The following is a 21849-nucleotide window of genomic DNA, read 5'->3' as shown; positions in this document are numbered from 1 at the left end:
CGTGAGCAGTCTCGGAGTAAAAAAAGAAGAAATAAATGAAAGAAGAAAAATCTGGGGCGCCATGCATTCATTGAGTACCCGGCCAAAATCTCAATCACTAGTCTACCGTTAAATTTTTAGAGAAAGGCCATCATGGATTTTATTAAAATCAAACAATATTTACATCACCCGCTAAAAGTTCAGAAATAAATGCAGAAGGTGAGTGAGAACGGACGTTTGGCTCTCCGCCTCCACGGAGGCCTTTAAAAAAACAAAATTCAAATTTTTTGATTTTAGAAAAATCTGAAAAAAAATTATGCAAATAAATATGGATGTTTTTTTTCTCGAATACGCACAAGCATGCGTATCATAGCATTAAAGAAGAAGCGGCAAAGAAGCTGGATACAAGGCCTCCGGCCATTACAACGCTAATCACAAGAATTAGCCTCCACATACACCACGCACACCCACCCTACCTACTAAGATACATGCTCCCTAGACAACCTCATGCCAAGGACGATGAGGCAAGTCACTGAGCAACCTAGCCACGTCACAATCAACGCCGAGACCTCTACGACAAGACCAAGACCCAAGGCCAACACAAACCAACGTACCGCCACCCATTTGCGCCAAGAGGAAGTCGGCAAGTGAACAATAGGGCCCGGGCGGACCAAGGGAAGGTGCATCTCAGCCATATACATAACATCCGGTGGCGCACGAGCTCCATGGTGCATCTCAACCACGTACGCATCTCAGCCAGGCACCGGGGATGTTATGTATATGTATGTAAAATTTCAGGATGAAATACATTGAAATGCGACCTGTTAAAAGAAACAAATTCATGGCGTGAGAAAATTTGTCTTTTTTGCACGGCCCTCATTTCAACGTATTTTGCCCTGAAATTTTACACACATGTGTGTTATGCCTCCATGTATATCTATATTTTTTTCAGAATTTGTTGAAACGTAGAAAATATGAAATTTGACGAATTTTGAATTTTTTCAAAACCGAGCTCCATGGAGCTCGGCCTCGAAGGCAATATCCGAAAGTGAGTCTTAACAACAAGTTTGCTGGATAGTCACAGCCATTTTACAGGAGTATCGAGCCAAAACCTCCACCACTAGTGTACCTATATCGTACTCTATCAAACAAAAAGTACTGTGGTCAGATATAGATACGTATCCAAGGGCTGAGCACGATTTTTCTTAGTCCACTCGTGTGAAACGCGCGCGCCCTCTGATTCCTCGCCTCGTTCATGGCAGCGACTCGTCGATCATCTACCCCCACCGAGTACGTCTTGCTCGATGTGGATTGCTCAACACGCAGAAGCCACGCATTGTCCCCTCAGCACAATTCCGTAGTAGATTATCATAGTACTATAAAGATATTTCCAGCCTTGTTACATTTGGCTTGGGTTAGCCTAGTTTGGTGTTGTCGAACGAAGATGATGTTCCCAGCAATGCGCGCCGTCCTCAGGTACGCACACGATGCCATCAAGAATGGCGAACCCGCCATTTTGATGTTCTGAAGCTGCGTTGCTCACCTGTTCTGTTTTCCTGAGAGTGTAGCGCGGCGAGGAGCGGAGCGGCCAGAAGGGCGGGAAGCTCGTCTCGCTTCCTCTCTGGATCCTCCGACTCCCGGAGGCTGGCCGGGAAGGTGGCCGTCATCACCGGCGCGGCGAGCGGCATCGGCAAGGCGACCGCAGCGGAGTTCGTCCGGAACGGCGCCAGGGTCGTCCTCGCCGACGTCCAGGACGAGCTGGGCCGCGCCGCGGCGGCCGATCTCGGCGGAACGGACACGGCATGCTACACCCGCTGCGACGTGACCGACGAGGCGCAGGTGGCCGCCGCCGTGGACCTCGCCGTCGCGCGGCACGGCCGGCTCGACGTCATGTTCAACAACGCCGGGATCACGGGCGGCAGCTACGCGGCCGCCCCGATCGAGTCGCTGGACATGGCCGACTTCGACCGCGTCATGGCCGTCAACCTCCGCGGCGTGGCCGCCGGCATCAAGCACGCGGCGCGCGCCATGGCGCCGCGCGGCCAGGGGTGCATCCTCTGCACCTCCAGCACGGCCGGCGCGCTGGCCGGGTCGGCCCCCCACGCCTACAGCGTCTCCAAGACGGCCGTCGTCGGCATGGTGCGGTCGGCGGCCGCGGAGCTGGCGGCGCGCGGCGTCAGGGTCAACGCCATCTCGCCGTACGCCATCGCCACGTCCATGGGCGCGCGCGCCGTCAGGGAGATGCTGGGGCTTCCGCCGCGGGGTGCCGGCGACGAGGAGGAGGAGGAGCTGGTCAGGCGGGTCTTCGAGGAGGACTTCAACGAGATGGGCGGCGGCGTGGTGCTGCGCGCGGAGGACGTCGCGAGGGCGGCGGTGTTCCTGGCGTCCGACGATGCCAGGTACATCACCGGGCATAATCTTATGGTGGACGGCGGGTTCTCCGTGGCGAAGCCGCTCAACGTGCCGGCGAACTGACGACGGCGGGAATCGTGTCGGGTTACAAGAAATTACCAAGGAACAGAGCGAGCGAATATAAATCTGAAGAGAAAGAAACAGTGCAGTACTTTGGTCTCATCAGTAGTTGCAGACAGCAGCTGTTGTCAGACATGCTCGTAGCACCAATGTCTGTTCAGACCCAGCGAGTAAAAATCATGACCGTGCCCATATTTTTTAACACGGTACAATCAAAGTTGCGAGCATATACTCACCCCCTATGAACACACCCATACACGCCCTACGTCTATAAGCACATCTGAAAGACTGAGCCAGCATATCATTTTGAGATTGACAAAATCATCGCATTCATTATTTTTTTTCTTTTCTTTTATGGTCGACACGCATCCTCCCATTGAATGCACGTGCTCATATCTTCGATGTATAAACAACGAGTACTTTCTTTTTTAATTGTTTGAATTGCTTATCACATATATCACATGGTAACAGACAGTTCAACACATTTACGAAATAGACTTTTGATAGAAAAGAAAATACGGAATTGAACTGGTTTCAGAAAAAAAAAAATTTAAACTTAGTTTCATGGGTCAAATAAACGAGATTCAGCCTTTCAAACAGAGAAGTTCAGCCAAAAGATCAAACGAACGGCTTCATGGACATGCTCACATGTTACGATTAAAGTGTGTGACTTTGATAGGTTAGGAGATTGTTGTGTTGGCTTCAGTCATGTCAGTGGTGGTCAAAGAGTTGTACCCATAGGGTTTGGCACTCTCCATGAGTTGTACCTATAGGCTTGAGGCATGTCAGTGGTGGGCAAATAATTGTACCCACGGATTAATGTGCCCGAACACTGTCGATGCGAGTCGGGCACACATTCGTATCATTCACACGGGTAAAAATGACATCCTTACCTGTGTATATTGGTGTATTTTTTTTATGGTAGAATCCAATTGAACTGCTTTGGTACACACCTCTGATGGTTTCGACATTGATGAGAATACGCAGTCTAGAAGGAGCTGAGGATGCTGACGGAAGAGCTTTGTTGGTTCTCAAATAGAAGTCGGCTCGCCTTGAGAACCGGGCCCATTGACGCCGAAGAAGAACAAGTTGGCGGCGACGAGGAGGAGGGCAAGACAAGAGCTTCAGTGGTTACGAGGTGCGTGAGGAACGAGGACAATTTCATGAAATGGCAACAACTTTAGTCTACCGAGTTGACCAAGGGAATGACTCACTATGATGCCGTGAAAACCACTATGGAGATAACAATGTGGTCATCAACATCGCCGAGAGTGACGACCATGCCATGTTGAAGGAGGAGATATTCGAGCTTAGCAGGAGGTTGTAGGTGCTAGAGGTGGTCTACGACTTCCTGGAGCACACCAACTCTGTAGCTCACAGGCTACTCTGTGCCCGCGAAGATGTCAGGCATGTTCTAGATGGAGCTTAGGTGTGAAACACTAATAATTAGGCGGTAATTGAGGATAAATCTCCTACTTCGTGTATTGGATGAAAGTACCCTTTCAACAAAATTGGGTCGAGGGGAAGGGTGTACCAAAGCACACCCCAATATTGGAATTGGAATAGAATAAAACGACATTGCCCAGTTGAGTGTCTCATTAGGGGAACAAAAATTGGTATCCTGAATAGTAATACGATGTTTGGTTGGAGGATCATGATAGAGTAAAAATCACTTTAATTTCTTCTACAAAAACTTTGGATAAGGATGTTTTGGCCACTATATAAAGATAGTGATCTTGAACTCTAACCAACATCGTGTTATGATATGATATCATAGATATTTGAGACATTGTCTTCATGGCCACAATTCGACATCTAGTTACCAAAGATTTTACAACTTTCTCATAAGATAAAACTTACATCTAATTTTCCATAATTGTTTTCTTTAAACCCATGGCCGAACCAAAGAAATCCGTAAGCAAAGCCAAATCGTCCAATCATCGGACCCGAAGAAAAGACGGTGAATGATAGTTGATTGTTGGTTTTATGATAGCTAACCAGTCTTGCCGGCCGTGGTTACACTGGCATGATGTATCATGTTGTCTATTTTCCTAGGGAAGATCATTATGGATAAATTTATTAATTATAAAGTAAGGATACATCATCTACGAGCTTAGTAATCAGAAAATCTAGAGGCTCGTCCATCCATAAACTAGCGGAAATCTTTTTTGTCTAACGTTCGATGGGAGAGGGAAGACAAACGAACCCCTTTTGATGACAGTTTTAGTTTTGAGAAGAGATAAAACAGTGGCAATTTTAAATAAAAAATCGCTGTCTCTTACAGAAACTGTAATGTCGCTCTACAAAAATTGTCACCCCTCACAACTAAAATTGGCAGCGAAATCGTACGCAAATGCCACCCCTTATGACGAAAGTTCGCGAGCTAAGGGGTCTAAAACAATAAGTCTTATTAAAAGAGAAATTAGCTAGCACATGTCTGTTTTTGATTTCAACATTCGTATACTACTGTACTTATATTGTCAATATAGGATATTTATAGACAAAAAAGATCTGATTTTCCATTAAAAATAGAAAGAAATGCGAGAAAGATAAGGTTTGGGCCAGCCCAGCCACTACTTCTCCCTCGCTGCGTACCACCGTTCCCCGAGCTCAGCCGTGCTCCGCCTTCTCCCTGCCCTACCTCGCCGGCGCCGCCGCTCCTTCCACCCCACCGGCCCTCATGCTCCTCTCGGTGCGCCGCCTGCCCACCGCTCCGTCCCGCCCAGCGGCCCACCCGCACATCTCCCCTGCGCCGCCCACCCTCCGGCTCCGGCGACAACACGGTCGAGTGGCGGTGGCGATGGCGAGGACGGCGTCAACGGCGCCTGCGGTACGCCGCTCCTATCTTGATAATCGAACAGAGAATGAGGGGATGAAATTCGAACCCCAATCTAGATGGAGCCCGAGCCCGAGCCAATCCTGTAATGGAGCTTTGAGCTGTGCAAGCAGCGCCCCCCCCCCCCCCCCCCCCCCCCGACCCTAATCAATCCTGCGTATCCCTGATTTTGAATAAGATGCATGGGTTATAGCTTCGCTAGTACTAATCTCGACCTGAGTAAGTAGCAGTGCAAGCTGCAAAGCATAAGATTTCATTCATTATCCATGCACACATGCTGTATGTTGTAGACAATGTAATTCTATTGAACATTCGAGGAGGCATGTTATGCAGAAGTAGACCAATTTCCCCAGAAGAATGTTCCAATGTTTCATCTGTCTTGCGAGTTTAGCTCTTGATCAACTGATTCATGCGCATGTCTAGTTTTCATCGCAACACCATTGACTTGGTAAACTATAACCCCGTATAAATGCGCACTAGGCCTTGCCATTTAGTGACTTTGAAAAAGAATTAAGTGTGTGCAAATTAAGCTCCATCATGGTTATTTCAAACTCAAATTGTTCTTTGATGTTCTTTTGTTTCTATGAGTAGCTCAAAGCATCTACATTATGATGACATTGTGTAGATGAATTCGCATATCTTCTCGGCCCCCCTCACGGCAAAATTCAGGCTCCGCCGCCAACCAAATGTCAAGAGATATAAGTGCAATGTCATACGGAGTAACCTCTTCGATAGATTAACCAGGGTTGCCAGGGTGAGTGATACCCTTGATCATTACCTCATTATGCATTAGCAAAGTTTTGTATTCAATTAATGGGAGCTCTGTGACCTCTTGGTTATCTAGTCCTATGCAAATGCAGTTATTAGTTCATTTGAAGACCCCGAGAAGATCCTAGATCAGGCGGTTCTGGAGATGAATGATGATTTAATAAAGATGCGGCAGGCCACTGCACAGGTTTGTTGTGACTGTACTTAATCACAAAATTTGATAACTGACAGTACATGCTCTTTTTTCTATTCTTTTTTTTTTCTGTTCTGTTATCTTAAACAGTCCTTGCTACATGTTCTTTAGGATTTTGTTGCTTTTTTGGTTATCTGCCTCTCATGTACCAGATTCTTGTATGTTTGTTGGGCCTCCCTGTATAATTATTTAAATGAAAATGTGAGCGTGTTATACATGTTCTATTTCATTTTACCTCCTAATATGGATTTTTGTTTTGGAAGGTCTTGGCATCCCAAAAGCGGCTTGAGAACAAGTGCAAAGCGGCTCAACAAGCTGATGCTGACTGGTAATCATGTTATCCATAACTCTAAAGCTTACTTTGAGCCCCATCTTTTTTTTACAGGATGAATATGTTCTTACAATTGTAGGTATCGGAGGGCTCAACTTGCTCTTCAAAAGGGCGATGAGGAGCTTGCACGTGAAGCCCTGAAACGCCGTAAATCATATGCTGTAGGTATCATTTAGATCTAGAGTTTTGGATCAAATGTCTGCCCAGTCACACTATTTAGCTACAGTGTAGGGAGTTACTTGCTGGTAGAAAATATAATTCTTTCTGGTGGTGTGTAATGTGTTGTACCTTTGTACCTTCTTATGGCATTAACATGTATGTTGTATATAGGTGTTACATTTATTTAGTAAAGATCTTACATGTTTTTAGAAGCAAAGTTCTTGCATGCAACGCATGTTAATTTGAATATTAAACTCATGGTTATTTGTTTGTTTCTGTACTTAGGACAATGCAAGCTCCTTAAAGACCCAGCTTGATCAGCAGAGGAGTGTTGTTGAAAATCTTGTTTCAAATACCAAGGTGAACATAATAGCTGGAATGCTCTTTTCGCTATGTGCATTATGCATGTCATATAAATCTATATCTTTCTGGGCCCACGTGCAGCACAGGCTGGACAGTACGTATTCACATTTAATAGGTATTTGTTATGCACCTTTGTTAACATATTGATTACATCATTCTGTAGCTTCTTGAGAGCAAAATAGCAGAGGCCAGGCAGAAAAAGGATACCCTAAAAGCCCGTGCTCAATCAGCCAAGTATGCGTCTTTCCTTTGTTGATTGTTTGACCATCTGCTACTTCATAGTTTGGATGCTCTGACAATTGGCCTTTTTTACAGAACTGCAACAAAAGTGAGTGAAATGTTGGGGAATGTGAATACAAGTAGTGCCCTGTCGGCATTTGAGAAAATGGAGGAAAAAGGTATTCTCTTCATTACTGATTTTGTCTCACCAGCGTTTTTCATCTTTTGTGTATAGTATCATGTCCGTGTTTTTGTGGTGGCTATGGACAATAATTTCGGCTTAGGCCAGAGGTCATGCTCTATATCAAACATAGACATAGATATCTTTATTGTTATGGTTCAAGTTAAAGCATCTCAGTATACAGTTACAAGCTGCCATACTAAGCAATAAACACACTAGTAGTCAGCAAGTTACCTTTATGACCGAGTAGAGGCTAGAACCTCAAAATGTTATCAAATTAATATCAGTGCCGAAATATTCATAATGCAGCAGGTAGCAATTAGAACCTTCTTTTATTGCTGGCTGTGGCATCATAGAAGCACATTTCAATTTTTGTTTTACTTGCCTTTTTTGGGTGGTAATTTTCTAGCGATGAGAAGTTCAGCCACTTGTACAACCGCACATAACTTCGAACACACGAATGAAATTTGAGTTTTTATAATAATTGTTTTGATTGGCATATGGTCTGATTTCTCACTTGAGTTGTTCTGAGCATGACCTTGGCAAATTATGTCTTTAATTCTTCTTTTTCGTATGTTTTTTCAATTGGTTAGAATGGCATATGCACTAGCCTCTCTTATTGCTTGTGTTCATCAGCGGCAAGTGATATCTCATGGAAAATTATTTGAACACTTTTTTCTTACAAGTAGTGTTTTTTATGCTTTTAGTTATGACGATGGAATCCCAAGCTGAGGCACTTGGTCAGTTAGGAGCAGATGATCTAGAAGGAAAGGTAAAATTGGAAACTGCATACTTTTTAGTAACATTCCTTTTTGTAATAAGATCTGATCACCAGTATTTATTTGTGGGCAGTTCGCTATGCTTGAGACTACATCGGTTGATGATGATCTTGCACAAATGAGAAAAGAACTGTCTGGGAGCTCTTTGGTATGTGTCATTTTTTTGTACTGAAAACTATAATTGACTTTCAAGTTAAAACCTGTGTGTTTTAGATTTTCCTCTCTTCTGCTGGCATGTGCACTATGGCATGCACATAATCACTGGAGAAATAGAGTAGGATATGCAAACATGGATCATAAGCTGCCAGCCAACTAAAAAAACAAAAATAATAATCTAGTAAGTGCTTCCTGTTCGTTCCATGCTGCATGACTATAATTTCATGTCAACGGCAGAAAGGTGAACTTCCTCAAGGTAGAACCGCTACTCCTCGAGACAGGGATATCGAGAGGGAGTTAAATGAGCTGCGGGAGAAGGCCAACGATTATTAGATTTTACAGGACATGTCCGTGCACCGGGCTTGATGAGATATCAGTCAGAGAACCCCAGAAGAGAGTATAGCCTGCAGATTTGTCCAATGCGCGTTTGAACCTTCAATGCATGTGTTTCTTTTGTGGTAAAGGTATGAAGGCGTCGATGTGAAGATTCTCTGCATTTTTCCTGTGAATGACATTGTACAGTTAACCATTACCTCAGTGTAAATCACTAATATTCATAGAGCTTAGCCGAGAGCCTAAATTGCCCACCCTTGTGTACCTTATACCATTTGGTTGGTGTCATAACATGTATGAAAAATTTGACCCAGTGATCCAGTTGAGTTCTGATGCTTCAACTCGAACGCAAGTCAGGAGATGCCACACTTACCGTCTTGATTGTACATCCTACCTCCTTTTGGAGTTTGGACTCTGTAAATCTGCGCCTCAGTTCGTACTTAATGGTGCTTGTATCATCTCAAATATTGCCAGGCAGATGTTTAAAAAAAGATGCAGCAGCTGCTGCTGCACCACACAGTAACAAAGTTGATATCAGGATTGAGACACTCGGCTCTCATCTCTGGGCAAGTTCTCAGGTATGAAACCTCGGGTCCCGACACCTCTTCTTCATCTTCCCATGGCCTGAATGGATCTTTATCTACGTCTAGAGGTCAAACAATCATTGGAGTTTTAGATGGATATGACCTGGCATATTGAATTTATCCAATATTTTGTGGATTGGAGTACCATCACACCAGGGTTAAGGTGTTCGAGTTAAAGGCCCAAGGAAATTTTTGGTTTTGCCCAAATTCTCATTTCAAATTCCATCTTTAGTTGATTGCGTACTTCATCAACTATCTTGTGTGCTACCAGTTACATCGACTGAGATCATGCAAAATCTTAAATGAAAACACATGGCAATCATGGTTGCTGGAGTAAGCCTTTGGCAGAAGGAACCCCACCAAGTGCGTTGTACTGCATCTGTCTCCACTGTTTTAAGTCACAGACAATACACGTTGCGTCTTGCTATGGATTGAGGATACTGACACCTCACCAAGAATTTCATGTGGATATCCGAATCAAGCAACCTATAAAACAGGATTTAGGATACAGTCTTGCTAAGTCTCAGTCGACTGAAACTTAACGAAGTCTCAATCAATGCTATATCTATGAGATCTTACATTAAAATTCATGCAAAATTTTCTTTTCAATTTTTTCCTTTTCTTTTTTTCTTTTGCATGTTATGTCACTTGACCGAGACTTGGTTAAATCTCAGTTGATTGAGACCTAACCACACCCTTTAGGATACTGACATCTCGCCAAGAATTTCATGTAGATATCAGTGGCGGATGAATGGTGAAGGGACGATGACAACGGCTCGAAGGAGCAAGGAATTCTCACCTCTCAATCTCCTTCTATCCTTTCCTGTGATGAAAAAGCTCTTTCGACATGTCGTGCTCATAACTTGCAGTGTAGATCTACCTGTGTGTGAGCGTCTGCGTTTGCGATTTTTTTGAAGGATCTGCGTCTACAACTGGGTTGAAAATGAAATGAACTCTGTTGCAGTTTTATTTACCCTACGGCTTTGCCTCCTCCTCCTCCTCCAAGAAAGGAAGTTAGGGTTCGTGCCTCTCGTCGGCGCCGGGGCAGGTCCGCCTCATCTCTGGTGGCCCTAGGGCCATGGAGGCGTGGTGGATCCTGGCAAGGGCCAGCGGGAGGGCTCCGTTTTTAGTCTTTTTTTCAATCTTGTTAGGGTTTGTGTCCTACTCAGGAAGGCGAGACGGCGGCGGCTCCCTGAAGATGGAATAAAGGTCTCCCCGCCTAGTCCCCGTTTCGGTGGTGCGTCTAGCATCGTTGGTGGGCGTGTGGAGGTGTGTCTCCGGCAGATCTATCTTTGGTGGATTTGCTCGGATCTCGTCGTTGTTCGTCCACGTTCGTGTGTCTTTGGTTTGGATCCTTCCGATCTACGTTATTTTTCATCGGCGGCGGTTGCTGTTCTGGGGTGCTGGTCCTATGGGGCCTTAGCACGACGACTTCCCGACTGTCTACTACAACAAGTTGTGCCCGGCTCCGGCGATGGAGGGGCGATGACGGCGGCACGCCTTCGGCTCACTTCGATGCTTGTAGTCGTCGCTAGGTGGTCTACGGATCTGGATGTAATTTTTATTTCTGATGTTCGTTATACTGCCATGATTGAAGATGAATAGATTGGAAGTTTTTCCGAAAAAAAAAACTTTCTAGCAAAAAAAAACTTTTTTTTCACCTTTATTGCAACGCCAGCATGCGAGCAACCGTTGCTTCGTTTGGCAAAGCCTAACTGCCGGCACACTTGACTGGTGGATGTGGATCAACTCATTAATCAACCTAATCAAATCTCAACTAGTCATGACAACAATGACTTAGTACGCCCGGGCTCTGCACCGTCGACTCACTACTACGGCACACTTGTAGTACGGAGTAAACCACGTGTCTTACTGCGCCGGTGCCGGCTTGTTGGCCCCCTTCCACACCGTGCACCCGCCGTCGACGACGAGGTTGTGCCCGTTGACGTACTTGGCCTCGTCGGACGCCAGGTACACGGCGGCCCTGGCGATGTCCTCCACCTCCAGCACCGTCCCGCCGCCCATCTCGTTCATGCCCGTCTCCACCATCCGCCTCAGCTCCTCCTCGCTCGCCTCCGGGAACAGCTGTGCCAGCCCGCCAAGCCCGAACTGCGTGGCTATGCCGTGCGGCGAAATGGCGTTCACGCGCACCCCGTGGCGGCCCAGCTCCCCGGCGAACGCGCGCACGGCGCCGATGACGGCGGCCTTGGAGATGCCGTACGTGGGCGCGATGATGCCGCCCAGCACCCCCGCGGTGCTCGCCGTGCAGATGATGCACCCGCTCCGGCGCGGCACCATCACGCGCGCCGCGTGCTTGATCCCGGCGACGGCGGACCGGGCGTTGGTGGCCATGGTGCGGTCGAAGTCGGCGAGGTCGAGGGACCCGACGGAGTCCAGGACCATCCGCCCGGTGACGCCGGCGTGGTTGTGCATGATGTCGAGCCGGCCGTGGCGCGCCACCGCGAGGTCGACGGCCGCAGCGACCTGCGCCTCGTCCGTGACGTCGCAGCGGGCGTAGGCCGCGTCCGGGCCGAGCTGGGCGGCGACGGCGCGGCCGAGGTCGTCCTGGATGTCGGTGAGGATGACCTTGGCGCCGTTCCTGACGAACTCCGCGGCGGTCGCCTTGCCGATGCCTCTGGCGGCACCGGTGATCACGGCCACCTTCCCGGCCAACCTTTGGGAGTTGGAGGCCGTGGAGTAGCCACAGTGGCTGACGAAGCGAGCCAGCGCGGCCGGCCCAGGAACGGCATTTCTCCTGCAGACACACGCAGACAAACACATAGAAATTCGGGTGTGAGAGATCATATCGTGCTTCACTTCTTATTCGTAATCCAGGAACACGCGCCGGGCAGGGTCGGATATCGATTTGTTCTTGTTCAGAAATCAGAATGCACCTTATCGTACCTGAGGACGGCCTGCACCCCTAGGAACATGTTCGTGGATCTTCGGAGCTTTCTCCTTTCAAGTTGATGTGTGTCCTGTGTGTGTGTGTGTGTGTGTGTGTGTGTGAGATACTGTGACTTGGCGAGGGGATTTATCAAGACGCCGGCCCGCCAAGTACGTACGTCCCGCTCGCAGCTCCCTCTTGATCATTGACAAGGGAGCATCTGCGGCCAGGCTCCCCAAACTACCCATGCGAATCGCCCGGTCAGTGCCCCGGTTAGAAAACGTGACCAAGCCAGTCTTCCCTAAACCGGCCTTATACGAACCGGCCCCTCTCAAACCCATCCTAAATCTGAGACGAATTTGAGGATTGTGGAGGCTCAGACGCGTCCGCCACGTTAAACCGGCCCACCCGGATCCCACAAATACCACCCAGATGAACCCTAGACCCGGGTCAAACCACACTCTTCGTCTCTACTGCACTCTCCATCTCCTTTCCTCGTCCCCTTGCCTTTCTGATTCAATGTCGAGCTCCCGCAACGCAGTGTCTGGTAGCAAAGACCTCATCGACCGAGAGTCGCTGCAACGTGAGGTGAAGGCGGACGACGATGAGGAGTTCGCTGTACGCATCCGCAGCGCCGGTCGCAACTGGACAAGGGCGGCAACGGAAGATCTGGGCCCGCGCTGTCCCACATCACTCGGTGGCGTAGTGCAGACAACGACGCTGGCCCATTGCGCCCTCGCAGCTCCCGGTCCGCCGCCCCCGCCCCTTTCCGCACCTGCTCCTGCTAGCGTCCCCAGCCACCACTGGGTCCTCGTGCCTGTGTTGGTGCCGCCGTGAACGCAGAGGTATACATTGAAATCGGAGGCTCGCGCCGCATGCCGCGAGAGGCAGCGGGGAAAGGTTGAGGGTGGCGGTGGCGGAAGTGATGTCCTCCCGCAGATCCCGCGTGCGCGCGCCGGTAGATTTGGACGACCAGCTCCTCGCTGCGGTCCTCCGCCGATCACTCGCCAAGGCAATCCGGCTCGCGATCGAGCAGTCGGAGTGCAAGGCGGCGGAGGATGCGGCAGCCAAAGCAAAGGCGGCCCGGCTATCGAAGGAGCAGGCGTGTGCTGTCCATTGGATGACCGGCATGATCTCCTCCTCCGATGACTCTGACGGCTTCGACTTCAACTATTTTGCCATTCCGCCGTTGACGCCTACACGGAGATGTACAACTGCACTAGCGTCCGCAAGGGGAAGGGGCCGACGTGGAAATGGTGGTTTCGTCCCCCCTTACCCGTCTCCGTTTATTTAGTTTTTTAGTATGAATCTAGTCATGTCCATATATATTTTGGTTTTATGAACTATGTCCGTTTGTTGGATGTATTGATCTATGTAATTGCTAGTACTCCGCCGCCTATGAAGGGAAGATCGTGGAGGTAATAAAAAAGGGTTGATCGATTACTGTCTATGGACGAGTGTGCAGATGTTTAGTGGTGGAAGGGGTGACGAAGCCCTGTGATAAGCTGTGACTTAGTAGCAAGTTGCAATCATGCGGAGAAAGGGCACGGGCACGCCGGGCTTGTACACTAACATAAGAGGGTGAAACACCTTTGCCACCCCCCACGCCCCATCTAGATTCTCTCACCGATTAGGATACGATACGACCTAAGCAAAAGTTCACGCGACGCATTCGACCGTGAAGTTCACCCTCTTGCTTTTGCATGCTTGCGTTGCAGCCCTGCCATGCACCCGAGTTCACCAAAGGACCCCAACCCGCCCGCACCGTTGACGCACATCCTTTGGTATTTACTCGGGATGCACTTTAGGAATGATCGGTTGCAATATTGACATTATGAGAAAAATTGAGGTGGCTAGGCTTGATATGCTTTTGAATAAGGATGTTGGCGATAATGAAGAAATGGGTCGCAGCTCATCTGGTCGTACTGACACTAGTGATACTGATATTAACACTAATATTAATGACTTATTATGCTCTGATGGAGATAAGTTTGAAATTGAGGAAGAGAATATCTCGGCAAATTAAAGCAAGTCTTCTCCAAGAAGACCAGGGATACCTTTTCAAAAGTGTTATTCCGTGCTAGAGCATAGATGCTCTCCTTGTCCAATCCATTCTTTCTCTTAAAGAATGGGGCCTCCTGAAGTATTTCAATTTGTATATAGCATCATATCTCTTCACATACTCCCTCCGTCCGAAAAAGCTTGTTCCATACTTGGTGCTAAATACATCCATAAGTTTTTTTCGAACGGAGGGAGTATCTTAAACGACGAGGCGTGCCGACCCTGTCTTAGATCTTAACCGACGAGGCGTACCATTGCATGGCTTCCTGGACCATTGTCACCCTGCGCTGCTTGTGCACAGTTCATAGTTCCATTTCCATTCCCACCCGCGTACACCAAATTTCAAAACCTCAAACTCGTTTCAACCTATCAGCAATACTACTATGTCCATGCTTGGCGGTAATCTAGCTTTAAATGCAAACACAACTCAGCCGTTATCACTCAACACTTAAGTTTACTAGTTGAATGCCCGTGCATTGTCATGAAATAAAAAAAACATGGACTTAAACAAGAGTGCTGCTACACGTTCGATGTTTTTCATCCGACACTCGTCCGACGGTGCAAATCAAGAACCTCGATCAATAATATCCACTGCTATGGAAGCATCGAATGCGTGTCATACGAAAAAGATCGCATGCACAACAATTCCGTTCAAAAAATTATTCTAATTCAGAAAAAAAATGAGCATAACATCTTTTCTACTACTCATATTGCGACAAATATTAATTATATCTTCTACTTTCCACCACATCAATTGTTATGTCTCGTTAACCACCCTCTCTGATAGAAGACAAAGCATCATCTTTCTCCCCACCTTGCCTTCTCCTTCGCCTCCATTGTTTTCATCCGCCCTTACTCTGGCATTGTCGACACTTCAAAAGTGCACACCTTTTTCAAAACTTTAGCAAATAAATGAAATAATATTCCTTCTTATTTACAAATAATGAAATGTTCTGCTAAGGATATCCCTATTGGGATGCTTGAGCCTTCTGGTACAAATTATGTCAAGTTGTTTTACAGGTTGATCAATTTTGGGGGGATTTCTTATATAGTTCGAAATTGTGTTTGGAAAATTAAGGTGCCCCCTTATATACATGTCTTCCTGTGGCTTATTATTCATAACAAGTGTTTGACTAGGGATAACCTAGCTAAACGTCGTCAGGTTTCAGAACCCTCCTGTGTTTTCCACACAGAGCTTGAAACCATTCAACACCTTTTTTTTATTGCACTGTTACACAATATATTTGGTAGGTTGTTGCTGAAATACTTCATATCGGCGCCATGCTCTTTTGAGTCCTTGTCTTCCTTCTGGAAGCACAAAAAGGATTTGATGCTATCAACTCAGTTACTTCTGCCACCTTGTGGGGCTTATGGCATTTGCGCAGTGATTTTGCGTTTGAGGGGCAAGAATGGCGAAGTGTGAAATGCATCCTGGGTTTGGTATGTTCTCTGGTTCGTCAGTGGAAGATTATGTGTTCAGGTGCCAAAGCTACTCTACTACTCGAATGCCTAAGACTGCTCGATCATCGGTGAGGAGAATTGCTTGGTAGGGATCTTCTTCGAGGTTGTAGTTAGGATTACATTTGTGGCTGTGATTTTGTATTCCTCTCTTAAGCCCGAGACTTGCAAAACTTGTTCGCTGAGATGCAGCTGTAGTAAGTCCACTGCAGGTGCTTTGGTTGCAGCCAATAGATGTGAAATGTTGGTATCTTTACCTTGACTTTAATAAACGTTGGGGGTAGGGGGAAACCCGTTTTATTCAAGAAAAATAATAATGAAAGGTCCACATAGTGCAATGTGAATGCTTGCCTCTCCTTATTATTTGGCCGCAAAAAGATTTTTTTGTGGCCACGAGAAATGAAAAGTACAACAAATACAATGTATAGTTGAGAAAAGCAAACTAAGAATAGATTAATTTACAAGCAAATAGGCTCTCCCCTGATTGAATTTACGACGGGCCGGTTGTGGGACATACCTCTTGGCAAAATACTCTTCTACATACAACACATTCTCCCTCCATTCCAATGAATAAGGCACGCACGTATCCCAAATTCAGCTTTGACTATAAATTAGACCAACCAAATGTTGATTGTATCTGATAAAAATTATGCCACTGAACTCATATTGAAAAGAAGTTTTTAATGATATAAATTTGAAGTCATAATTTTTTATTGATCTAATTTACGGCCAAAGTTAGATTTTGAGAAGCACGCACGCCTTATTCATTGGAATGGAGGAAGCAATATGTTTGTACCCCCGAATCACAATGCTCACGTGTGGCCTGGATTATATGAGCAAGTGTACTCCTATCACAATGCTCACGTGTGCTCGCGCCTGATTGAATTTACGATCTCATTTTTGTTCCCTTTTTGTGCACCTCGGATATACAGAGTCATTAAAGCATTGGATGTGCTTGGGCTATGGAGAGTTAAGCTGGTCGTAGTGGGGAGTATCATATACTAGTATCATGCATATGATACCATTGTATGATACTACATCCTAGTGCATAGTATCATATGTTGGTATCATAGATGACTTTATTTATTGGCACGCATGACACAGAGTAGCACATCATTTAATATGATACGGTGTCATGATATGATACTCAACCTTCTTTTTCTTCATTTAATTCTATGTCACCTCATCAAAATTGCCTAGTTGGCATGCATGATACTACCTATCATACTCCCATTATGGGCATCCTACAAATGCTGAAAATTGTGGTGGTACTGTGTCAATTTCTAGGTTACATCGTGGTCCCTTTTTGAATTCATTCCTATCAGTACCTAGGGACTACCGTCATGAACAATTATTTTGATGAGGAGTTAAGTGTATTACCCTAGAATAAGCATAACTAGATTGAAACTAATTTTGACGTAAACTATTTTTGGGATGAGAACTATGATTTGATATATCTTTTCAGTTTAGATGAAAATTGTTTTGGAACATGATCCATATATATCTGAGAGGAAAACATAATCAACTACATATAAGCTAACAATTATGCACTGATCATTAATTAAGAATTGTGGCAAATTGATGTAAGGTGACTGTCATTATTTCTGGAAAATACTTTACATGTCATGTTATATACATAACATGCCATTTGAATAATTATATGATTCTGCCATGAGCCTACAACGTGCTTGCTTGGGCTCTGGACTAATGGATATAGGTGTAGCATGATTCCCCATATCGTTGCACAGTTGATACTTTCACACCAGCATATCCTGTAGAAGGGTGTGGCTGTGTGAGAGTATTGAGGGGGTATAAGTAACACGACTCAAACTTCATGCTATTGTTCATTTGATCTTTATAAAATGCTTTTGTCAATGTACCTCGCTTTGTTGTTTTACCTCCCTATAGTTAGCTTCTGTCGGTTTTCACTTGAAAATTGAAAAATGGAATTATGGAAAGTTTTTAGAGGCTACAGCTCATTGCAATATGCTAATCTCTACAAATTTTTGGCAGGAACATAGAAGAGAGAAAAGATTCACCTCCGCATGCTCTCCAAGTGAAATCATCAATTGGATTTTAGAAGCTACTAGGCCACTTGGGTCTGACCATCAAAAGAAAATTATAAGGTACTCATATTTCTTATTGTTCCCATGTTCATGTTGTTCCAATCAAATCGATTGCATAAATCTTCCCATGTATGTTGAGTTTGTCAGGAAAGGAAGCAGATTACTTGGAAGTCTTCTTCCAAATTCATCGATACGTTTATGTTCTTTCAAACTTTTGAACTCTTTTCTGCACATTGAATTGATGTCAACTTTGCGGCTAAGAGTTAATGCTTCTAAACAGGACTCCTGCAAATGGTTTGTAACGCCCGGATAATCATGCTACAGTAATCCCACGCTAATGGTGCCACGTCACCACGGTTACTTTGCTAATCTACCGTTAGGTCAAACCGTTTAAAAATTCAAATTCAAATTAATGTCAACAATAAAAGTTTTTCAAAATTTAAAACAAAAATATTCGGGAGGTGCCATATTTTGGATAAGTAAATATGGTGTAATAAACACATTTTTATAAAATGCTTAAATAATTTAAATTGAAATAAAACAGAAAAGAAAATAAAGAAAAGAAAAGAAAAAGATCCCCTCCCTCACTGGACCAGGCGGCCTAGCTCACAGGCCCACCTGGCCCAGCCGGCCAACCGCCGGCCCAGCCCCTCCCCGGGTCGCCTCCCCCCTGTTCCCCCGAACGGGGTCGCAACAGGGGCACGTCCCCGCCCGACCACCTCGCCGGCGCCGACGCCGGGAGGGGATAAGGCCGCCCCGACGCCTCGGCCTCCACCCATCTCTCCCACTTGCCCCCCTCTCGCTCGCCCCTGCGCCTCCCAGATCCACGCGCTCCCCCCTCTCTGTCTCGCTCGCCCGCCTCACCCGAGCGCCATCACCGCCGTTCTCCGTCGTTCCCGCGGCCACCGTCATCGCCCTGCACCCCCGACATGCCGTAGGTGTCCGCCGTCGTCCTCTACCTCGTCTACGCCTCGCCATCGAGCCCGAGGAGCACCGCACGGTCGGGATTGAGCTCGTACGCATCTTCTCTGTCGCCGGTGACCGCCGTCGTCCCGGCCACCTCTGCGCTCCTAAACCGTCACGGGCCAACGTGTGAGCCGCGCGGTGAGCTTCTTCACCCCTTGCTCCTCTTCATTGACCTTTCGCGCCCCGTAACTACCTTGTCGTCGTTGCCGTGAGCCCGTCGCCGCGGATCGCCTCGCCGCCGTGGCCACAGCCGTCGCCACGCTCGTGCAAGCCCACGGTCGAGTTCCTGGTGCTCCCAGGAGCCCAACGAGCACGAGCCCGTGCTTCCCCGTACCCCCTAGCTCTAGATCCGTCGACGCCCGAACTTCGGCGTCCGCTCCGCCGCTCGCCACCGCCGTCTTCGGCCGTTTCCGGCCAAGCCACCCCCATAGTTCGACGCGCAAGCGTGCGCCCGTTCGAACGCGGGTAGCCGCGCACGAAACGACCCACCGACGCGAAATCCCGAGGCTCGCCGGCGCCCTCTGCCGCGTTTTGGCTCGCCGGAGCCAACTCCGGCGCCGACCGCCGACGTGGCTGGCCTGGGGCCACGTGGGTCCCAGTTGACTGGGTTGACCCAGTCAACTGCTGACTGGGCAGGCCCCAGCCACTGACGTGCGGGCCCCACCGCTTAATCCTATAATTAAAACATTTTAATAATAAAAACTAATTAGTTTAGTTGATTAGACACTGACAGGTGGGGTCCAGTAGTTAACTAATCTAAATTTAGTTAGTTTAAACTTCTGTTAGTCCATTGTCTATGACAGGTAGGACCCACTGGTCAGTTTGACCTGGTCAGCCGCTCTGTTGACTGCTGAGGTCATCATCACGTCATGCTGACGTCGTATTCCTTTTCTGTTAAATTAAATAATTCTAGAAAATGATTAAATCTTTCGAAAATCATATAAAACAATCCGTAACACGGATGAAAATACTTTCTACATGAAAATTGCTCAGAACGACGAGACGAATCCGAATACGTAGTCCGTTCGTCCTCCACACATCCCTAACATATCGAACTCACAACTTTCCCCCTCCATTTCATCTGTTCGAAAATGCGAAACATCGGGAATACCTTCCCGGATGTTTCCCCCCTTCGCCGGTACCACCTACTACCGCATTAGGGCACACCTAGCACCGCTCATTGTCATGTCACGCATCGTCATGCTTATGTTTGCATTGTATTTACTGTTTCTTCCCCCCTCTTCTCTCCGGTAGACTACGAGACCGACGCTGCTGCTGCCCAGTTCGACTACGGAGTTGACGACCCCTCCTACTTGCCAGAGCAACCAGGCAAGCCCCCCCCCCTTGATCACCAGATATCGCCTATTCTTCTCTATACTGCTTGCATTAGAGTAGTGTAGCATGTTACTGCTTTCCGTTATCCTATCCTGATGCATAACCTGTCCTTGCTTCTACTGTTGTTACCTTTACCTGCAATCCTACATGCTTAGTATAGGATGCTAGTTTTCCATCAGTGGCCCTACATTCTTGTCCGTCTGCTGTGCTATACTATCGGGCCGTGATCACTTGGGCGGTGATCACGGGTATATGCTTATATACTATATACATGACACCTGTGGTGACTAAAGTCGGGTCGGCTCGTAGGAGTACCCGCAAGTGGATCTTTGTGGCGGAGCGACAGGGCAGGTTGAGACCACCTAGGCGAGAGGTGGGCCTGGCCCTGGACGGCGTCCGCGTGTACTTCGACATAACACGCTTAACGAGTTCTTGGTATTTGATCTGAGTCTGGCCATTTGGTCTATACGCACTAACCAGCTAAGCGGGAACAGTTATGGGCACTCGACGTCGTGGTATCAGCCGAAGCCTTCGTGACGTCAGCGACCGCGCGGCGCGCGCCGGATTGGACTAGAACGCCACTAGGCTAGGTCTGCTTCCGGCCGTGTACGCAACGTGTAGGTGTGCAATGGGCGATGGGCCCAGACCCCTGCGCGCATAGGATTTAGACCGGCGTGTTGACCTCTCTGTTGTGCCTAGGTGGTGCTGCGACGTGTTGATCTTACGAGGCCGGGCATGACCCAGAAAAGTGTGTCCAGCCAAATGGGATCGAGCGTGTTGGGTTATGTGGTGCACCCCTGCAGGGAAGTTTATCTATTCGAATAGCCGTGTCCCTCGGTAAAAGGACGACCCGGAGTTGTACCTTGACCTTATGACAACTAGAACCGGATACTGAATAAAATACACCCTTCCAAGTGCCAGATACAACCCGGTGATCGCTCTCTAACAGGGCGACGAGGAGGGGATCGCCGGGTAGGATTATGCTATGCGATGCTACTTGGAGGACTACAATCTACTCTCTTCTACATGCCGCAAGATGGAGGCTGCCAGAAGCGTAGTCTTCGACAGGATTAGCTATCCCCCTCTTATTCTGGCGTTCTGCAGTTCAGTCCACTGATATGGCCCCTTTACACATGTACCCATGCATATGTAGTGTAGCTCCTTGCTTGCGAGTACTTTGGATGAGTACTCACGGTTGCTTCTCTCCCTCTTTTCCCCCTTTCCTTTCTACCTGGTTGTCGCAACCAGATGCTGGAGTCCAGGAGCCAGACGCCACCGTTGACGACGACTCCTACGACACTGGAGGTGCCTACTACTACGTGCAGGCCCGCTGACGACGACCAGGAGTAGTTAGGAGGATCCCAGGCAGGAGGCCTGCGCCTCGTTCGACCTGTATCCCAGCTTGTGCTAGCCTTCTTAAGGCAAACTTGTTTAACTTATGTCTGTACTCAGATATTGTTGCTTCCGCTGACTCGTCTATGATCGAGCACTTGTATTCGAGCCCTCGAGGCCCCTGGCTTGTATTATGATGCTTGTATGACTTATTTATGTTTTAGAGTTGTGTTGTGATATCTTCCCGTGAGTCCCTGATCTTGATCGTACACATTTGCGTGCATGATTAGTGTACGGTCAAATCGGGGGCGTCACAAGTTGGTATCAGAGCCGACTGCCTGTAGGAATCCCCCTTTCCACACTCCTTGGCCGAAGTCGAGTCTAGACATTA

General features: G+C 47.4%; 3 protein-coding genes across 3 annotated transcripts; 2 read left to right on the top strand and 1 right to left on the bottom strand.

Moving 5' to 3' along the window:
- The first annotated feature begins 1302 nt into the window (after positions 1 to 1302).
- LOC123048798 (momilactone A synthase) lies at positions 1303 to 2653 on the top strand. Its single transcript, XM_044471827.1, has 2 exons — positions 1303 to 1455; positions 1548 to 2653. Exons 1-2 carry the CDS (start codon positions 1424 to 1426, stop codon positions 2452 to 2454), a joined length of 939 nt encoding a protein of 312 aa, XP_044327762.1. The 5' UTR covers positions 1303 to 1423; the 3' UTR covers positions 2455 to 2653.
- A 2346-nt stretch (positions 2654 to 4999) lies between these two features.
- LOC123051677 (probable membrane-associated 30 kDa protein, chloroplastic) lies at positions 5000 to 9086 on the top strand. The gene is made up of 11 exons (XM_044474639.1): positions 5000 to 5281; positions 5913 to 6041; positions 6132 to 6242; positions 6512 to 6576; positions 6659 to 6740; positions 7024 to 7098; positions 7265 to 7335; positions 7417 to 7499; positions 8209 to 8273; positions 8354 to 8428; positions 8674 to 9086. The coding sequence occupies exons 1-11, from the start codon at positions 5132 to 5134 to the stop codon at positions 8767 to 8769; spliced, it is 1002 nt and encodes a 333-aa protein (XP_044330574.1). The 5' UTR covers positions 5000 to 5131; the 3' UTR covers positions 8770 to 9086.
- Positions 9087 to 10989: 1903 nt separating this feature from the next.
- On the bottom strand, positions 10990 to 12475 carry LOC123051678 (momilactone A synthase). The gene is made up of 2 exons (XM_044474640.1): positions 12258 to 12475; positions 10990 to 12108 (listed from the first exon to the last, which is right to left on the bottom strand). Exons 1-2 carry the CDS (start codon positions 12284 to 12286, stop codon positions 11223 to 11225), a joined length of 915 nt encoding a protein of 304 aa, XP_044330575.1. The 5' UTR covers positions 12287 to 12475; the 3' UTR covers positions 10990 to 11222.
- Positions 12476 to 21849: the final 9374 nt, after the last annotated feature.

The sequence above is a fragment of the Triticum aestivum genome, chromosome 2D, assembly GCF_018294505.1.
Source record: "Triticum aestivum cultivar Chinese Spring chromosome 2D, IWGSC CS RefSeq v2.1, whole genome shotgun sequence".
In the NCBI taxonomy this organism is placed as follows: Eukaryota; Viridiplantae; Streptophyta; class Magnoliopsida; order Poales; family Poaceae; genus Triticum; species Triticum aestivum.
Note: the sequence above shows the minus strand (reverse complement) of the source record. Positions and strands in the feature narration are given on the sequence as shown.

Excerpts from the sequence above, each read along its gene's own strand:
- LOC123048798 (XM_044471827.1), top strand. The coding sequence starts at position 1,424 with ATGATGTTCCCAGCAATGCGCGCCGTCCTCAG. Across the intron at positions 1,456-1,547 it reads GCAATGCGCGCCGTCCTCAG|CGCGGCGAGGAGCGGAGCGG; the intron begins GTACGCACACGA and ends CTGAGAGTGTAG.
- LOC123051677 (XM_044474639.1), top strand. The coding sequence starts at position 5,132 with ATGCTCCTCTCGGTGCGCCGCCTGCCCACCGCTCCGTCCCGCCCAGCG. Across the intron at positions 6,042-6,131 it reads GATTAACCAGGGTTGCCAGG|TCCTATGCAAATGCAGTTAT; the intron begins GTGAGTGATACC and ends TTGGTTATCTAG. Across the intron at positions 6,243-6,511 it reads TGCGGCAGGCCACTGCACAG|GTCTTGGCATCCCAAAAGCG; the intron begins GTTTGTTGTGAC and ends TTGTTTTGGAAG.
- LOC123051678 (XM_044474640.1), bottom strand. The coding sequence starts at position 12,286 with ATGTTCCTAGGGGTGCAGGCCGTCCTCAG. Across the intron at positions 12,109-12,257 it reads GGGGTGCAGGCCGTCCTCAG|GAGAAATGCCGTTCCTGGGC; the intron begins GTACGATAAGGT and ends GTGTGTCTGCAG.